The 6,236-nt window shown below is 41.5% G+C and overlaps 1 protein-coding gene across 1 annotated transcript in view; it reads left to right on the forward strand.

Annotated features, from left to right (window-relative positions):
- TFCP2 (transcription factor CP2) overlaps window positions 1-6,025 on the forward strand; it is a 106,365-nt gene extending 100,340 nt beyond the window's left edge. The window contains exons 13-15 of the mRNA XM_011965127.1: window positions 812-954; window positions 3,686-3,737; window positions 4,510-6,025. Coding sequence (XP_011820517.1) covers window positions 812-954; window positions 3,686-3,737; window positions 4,510-4,547 — 233 coding nt within the window. The 3' untranslated portion in view covers window positions 4,548-6,025. The remainder of the gene's footprint in view (window positions 1-811; window positions 955-3,685; window positions 3,738-4,509) is intronic.
- The last annotated feature ends 211 nt before the right edge of the window (window positions 6,026-6,236 follow it).

Consider the following 6,236-nt stretch of genomic DNA (forward strand, 5'->3'; position numbering starts at 1 on the left):
GCTCACTGCAAGCTCCGCCTCCTGGGTTCACGCCATTCTCCTGCCTCAGCCTCCCAAGTAGCTGGGACTACAGGCGCCCGCCACCTCGCCCAGCTAGTTTTTTGTATTTTTAGTAGAGACGGGGTTTCACTGGGTTAGCCAGGATGGTCTCGATCTCCTGACCTCGTGATCTGCCCGCCTCGGCCTTCCAAAGTGCTAGGATTACAGGCTTGAGCCACCACGCCCGGCCTTTTTTTTTTTTTTTTGAGACAGAGTCTCACTCAGTTACCCAGGCTGAAGTACTGTGGTGCAATCATGACTCATTGCAACCTTGACCACCTGGGCTCAAGTGATTCTCTCCCGTCAGCCTCCCGAGTAACTAGAACTATAGGTGTGCACCCCACGTCTACCTAATTGTTTTATTTATTGTAGAGATGGGATCTCCCTATGTTGCCCAGGCTGGTCTTGAACTCCTGGGCTGAAGTGATCTCCCTGCCTCAGCCTCCCAAATTGCTGGGACTATAGGTGTGAACCACCATGCCCAGCCAGGTGCTATTCTTAACACTTTTTATATGCTTTAATATTTACAACTAATATCTCCTCTTTGTGGAGGATTTTACTGTTATCTCTAGTATTTATAAGAGAAAAATGAGGCCTAGGGATGTTAAATAACGTGCCCTAGGTCACACAGCTGCAAGTGGTTGAGCCAGGGTTTGAGCTTAGGCAGTCTGATTTCTGAGTCCTTCAGAAAAGTGGACATTCCTAGTGATCAAGTTATGTGTAAGAGCAGACAAACTTTGTACTGACTCCTGTTGCTCTCTCCCTTTTGCAGTTTACCATGCCATCTATCTAGAAGAACTGACAGCTGTTGAATTGACAGAAAAAATTGCTCAGCTTTTCAGCATTTCCCCTTGCCAGATCAGCCAGATTTACAAGCAGGGGCCAACAGGAATTCATGTGCTCATCAGTGATGAGGTAGATTTTTCAGTACAGTTGAATTACCAGATGATGGTTAATTTGTCAGCACGTGGAGCAAGAGCAGTTCTCCTGGGGCAGAGTGTTCTGTTTTCTAGATCAGAGGGTTTCATACCTTTTTGCTTGCTTTCCTCCTAATTTTTTTTCTTTTAACAGTCTCTCTCTGTTGCCCAGGCCAGAGTGCAATGGCCCAGTCTCAGCTCACTGTAACCTCCACTTCCTGGGTTCAAGTGATTCTCCTCCCTCAGCCTCCCAAATAGTGGGAATTATAGGCGCGTGCCACCACGCCCGGCTAATTTATGTATTTTTAGTAGAGATGGGGTTTTGCCATGTTGGCCAGGCTGGTCTCAAACTCCTGACCTCAAGTGATCTGCCCGCCTCACCCTCCCAAAGTGGTGGGATTACAGATGTGAGCCACCACGCCCCGCCCTGAAATATTTTAAAAACCACATATTCCCATGCACATTTTCAGACTGACTTAAAATTTTTTGTTAAAGTTTAAATAGTTGTAAAAGATGTCATTTCTGGGCATATATAATGACATTTCTAAGTGAAATGGTTACATCATTATTCTAATTGCATCCCATGTAATCTTAATGCAAAAATGATTTAATACCACCACCATCCATTAAAAAAAAACAAAACACGACTGTGCTTTCCTTTAAGTTAGAATTCTTGTACTATTCCTCTGTGTCCTGGAACTCTTATTTTCATTTACTTCCCCCATTGAATTTTATCTTACTGTAACTTTTTTTTTTTTTGACACAGAGTCTCACTTTGTCACCCAGGCCATTGTGCCGTGGTGTGATCTCAGCTCACTGCAACCTCTGCCTCCGAGGTTCAAACGATTATCCTGCCTCGGCCTCCCAAGTAGCTGGTATTACAGGCGCCCACCACCATGCCCGGCTAATTTTTGTATTTTTAGTAGAGGCTGGGTTTCACCATGTGGCCAGTCTGGTCTTGAACTCCTGGCCTCAAGTGATCAACCCACCTCAGCCTGCCAAAGTGCTGGGATTACAGATGTGAGCCACCACGCCTGGCCATCTTACCGTAACATATTTTTATGCACAAACATCTTTTATTGATTATCCTACTATATTTGTTTGAAACAAAGTTTTTAAATAAAAATTTAAAAATTATGAATGGAATCATCATAATTATACAGTTGATTAAAATAATGTAAATATGCTACTTGTTTTAATAAGTAATTATTAAACATTAAGAGGGCCGGCCAGGTGCAGTGACTTATGCCTGTAATCCCAGCACTTTGGGAGGCTGAGACAGGTGGATCACAAGGTCAGAAGTTCAAGACCAGCCTAGCCAAGATGGTGAAACCCCGTCTCTACTAAAAATACAAAAATTAGCTGGGCATGGTGGCAGGTGCCTATAATCCCAGCTACTTGGGAGGCTGAGGCAGAGAATTGCTTGAACCTGAGAGGCAGAGGTTGCAGTCAGCCGAGATTGTGCCACTGCCTGGGTGACACAGCGAGACTCCATCCAAAAAAAAAAAAAGGCCAGGCGCAGTGGCTCATACCTGTAATCCCAGCACTTTGGGAGGCTGAGGCAGGCGGATCACCTGAGGTCGAGAGTTTGAAACCAGACTGGCCAACATGTAGAAACCCCGTCTCTACTGAAAATACAAAATTAGTTGGGTGTGGTGGCACGTGCTTGTAATCCCAGCTACCCAGGAGGCTGAGGCAGGAGGATCCCTTGAACCCAGGAGGTGGAGGTTGTGGTGAGCCGAGATGGGGCCATTGCACTCCAGCCTGGGTAACAAGAGTGAAACTCCGTCTCAGAAAAAAAAAAAAAAATTAAGAAAAATATTATTACAGGTATATCTATGAATGAGTTGGATGAAATTGTTTCAATCCCTAGTCGTACCTTTGCACATAATTATTTCCTTTGTAGGTGAATACTGCCTATTGATTGCTAGAATGACATAGGATTTCAGCAGCAATTCCATTCTGTTTTTCACCTCTAGATATAAATGCTGAGGGACTTGAGTCACATAAATTGATAGATAGGAATGGATGGAATTCTGTAATGATAATGTCATTCGATTATACTTCAGAATTATATACCAGAAATTACATAGTGATATTATCAAAAAATCATTTGGAATCCTTTATCACATGACAATTTGTGATTAGGTTACTCTTTAATTCTGGTGAAAGGAAAGAGTTAGAAACCATGTGGCTCATAAAAGGGTCTGTTGCCTAGTTTAATATTAGAGTTCACCTTTGCTATTCCACTTTGCCACCTGAAGCTTTCACATCATGGGCCAGAGCACCTTATTAGGACCCTGGGAGGGTGAAACTCATGCCTTTATCTTGTAAAATGGGAGAAGGGAGTTTGAGAAGGGACAGTGAGGAAGGAAAATTAAAGAGGTTTTAGGAAAGAGCACATATGGGAGTTGAAGACATGGAAGTCAGTTCTCCTGTATGCGTATATTAGTGTCTGTGTGCTCCTTGGAGAGTCTTGGGGTTAACCCAGGGAAATGCATACCAGGCTTTAAGACAACTGTTCTAATCTGCTTAGTTTTTTAATATTTAAAAACCAAACAGCGGAGGGGAGGAAAAAACTTTTACGATCCTAGATACTCAAGAAATACATTATTTGAGACCTGTAAAGCCTCCCATCTAAATCCCGCTGGATGTAGTCCTTAGGGACACAGGAATATAAAGGGGTTATTTTTCATTTAAATAATCACAAATTTTCTTGCTTTTTTCAGATGATACAGAACTTTCAGGAGGAAGCATGTTTTATTCTGGACACAATGAAAGGTAATAGTAAGACAAACATCTTTCTCTAAGTAGTTTAACAGCTTTACTACTACTAGGCAAAGTACATACTTCTTTGAGGAGTGATAGGGAAAGTAACCATATTTGGGTAAAGAAAGTGACAGTATTAGAGATTGTTCCTTTTTGTAAGTCAGCCTTTTTTTTTTTTTTTGAGACAGAGTTTTGATCTGTTGCCCAGGCTGGAGTGCAGTGGCACGCAACCTTCACCTCCCGAGTTCAAGTGATTCTCTTCCCTCAGCCTCCCAAGTAACTGGGATTACAGGCACATGCCACCTTGTCTAGCTAATTTTTGTATTTTTAGTAGAGACAGGGTTTCACCATGTTGGCCAGGCTGGTCTCGAACTCCTGACCTCAAGTGATCCACCCACCTCGGACTCCCAAAGTGCTGGGATTACAGGCATGAGCCACCGTGCCTGGCCCGGCTTTTTGCCATTCTCTTCCATCTTCCATTGCAGATGAGGAAATTGAGGCATGTTGTTTTTGTAATGCATATTTATTATAAGGAATCTGTGCTAATGAGTAAGTATGCTGCTGTTTGTCCTGCTCTTTTTTTTTTCCCCTTTCTCTTTTTGTTTTTCTTTTTTAAGACGGAATTTCACTCTTGTTGCCCAAGCTAGAGTGCAATGGCGTGATCTCGGCTCACTGCAACCTCCACCTCCCTTTTTTCCCCTTCTCACAAGAATCTTACCATACTTTGTTTCTCCTGCTGTGTTTTGGAGGTGACTAAAGATGATTCGCTCTCTCTTTTTAACAGCAGAAACCAACGATAGCTATCATATTATACTGAAGTAGGAGTGCGGTGTTTCGTGCCCAGTGGCTGCTGCTTCCTTCACCTCTGAAAATGGCCCTCTCAAAGGGGGATATGAATGGAGATTTGAAGGTCTGCAAGAACCTGACTCATCTGACTATGTGTGGAGGAGTCCAGGCCATGGAGGCAGAATCCTGGTCCTTTGTGTTGGCCCAAGCTCTTGTGGCACACACAGATTACTGTCCAACATGCAGTTCTGCAGCTGTTTCTTAGTTTAAATTTCTGGACTTGTTGTTGTGGAATATCAGTAGAAACTCTACATAATTTAGAGTGTATGTAGAGCATAATGATGATGGGAATTGTGTGATGTTTAACAGGAAGATCTTAAATTTTGTGATATGGAGCCATGTAATTTTTTTCTTATATAAAAATGGGTATCTATATTCATAAAACTAGATCTTCAATCTCTTTGTACTGGTCTCAAATGTACTGGTATCTCTGCTTTTTGCCATAGTTTGTCCCTGAAAACTTTATCAGTGAGGAGAAATACAGAGACAGAATTTTCCTTTTGGTTCCCCTGTAATACCACAACTAATATTTTCAGTTAACATCTATTGACCAGGCAGTGTGATAAATTTTTTGAATGACCGACCATCTTGTTTAACCCCCTAATCACACTATCTGAAGTAGGTGCTATAGTGACCCCCAACCGAAGATGAGGAAATGGAGACACACAGTGGCTAAGTAGCTTGCTAGGTGCCAGGAGCTGGCAGGCAGTGATGCTGAAATCCAAACCAGGCAACCTGGCCCTCCTTATTCACCTCCTCATACCACCAATGCCACCCTTTATAACCTGTGTTCACTTCACTTGTTACTGTGGCCCTTCTGGTAACTAGGACATAACACTGAGTATGAACTGAGGAATTAACCACTGAAAGAGACAAAGCACACCTAAATAATAATGAACAAATCAAGACCTACAAAAAATGAACACATATATGCTTTTTAATTGTCATTAGTTATCGGAATCAAAGAATTTGAGGTGGTGACAACTGGGGATTATCTGTAACTCCCCAAATTTACTGTTCTTGAATGACATTCTCAAACTATTTATTAATGAGTTAGTCTCATCCCTGCTTTCTGTTTCCTCTCTCTGCATCTTCTCTTGGTATAGGAAGTTATTTTACTCATGCTGTGTTTTTAAATATAAGCTTTACAAAAAAAGATGCATTCCCTTCCTGTTCACACTCTTACCACGTTTTTGTTCTTCCTTAAGAATGATTGTGTGTGTGTGTAAGTGTAACATCATGGGTTTTCTTTCTTCACTTGTAAAGTTTTATCTGGAAATACTTTTACAGGTTATGTTGAGGTAAACAAAGATAATGTTTTAAGATCGTGTATTGGATTTGGATTTGTGTGTGTGTGTGCGTGTGCGTGTGTGTGTGTGTGTTTAAAGCATTTGATAAGGTTTAAATGTTTTTTATACAGAGATTTTTGTTCATTAAACTCAGTCTGCATCATGGTCTAATTTCTCTTGGTTTGAAACAAATTGAAAACTTTGAAACCAGAAAATTAAGTCAATGACTTGTTTAAAACTTACCTGAGCAACTTGTTATATTACGCCAAAATGCTTTTTAGTGAATGATTACCAGATGTCTCCATTTTGAGGAGGAGACATTTCTGGTTGTCATATATATTCCTAGTACTGGTACTCAACTTCAGTTCTTTCCTCA

Source organism: Mandrillus leucophaeus, unplaced genomic scaffold (genome assembly GCF_000951045.1).
Source record: "Mandrillus leucophaeus isolate KB7577 unplaced genomic scaffold, Mleu.le_1.0 Scaffold118, whole genome shotgun sequence".
In the NCBI taxonomy this organism is placed as follows: domain Eukaryota; kingdom Metazoa; phylum Chordata; class Mammalia; order Primates; family Cercopithecidae; genus Mandrillus; species Mandrillus leucophaeus.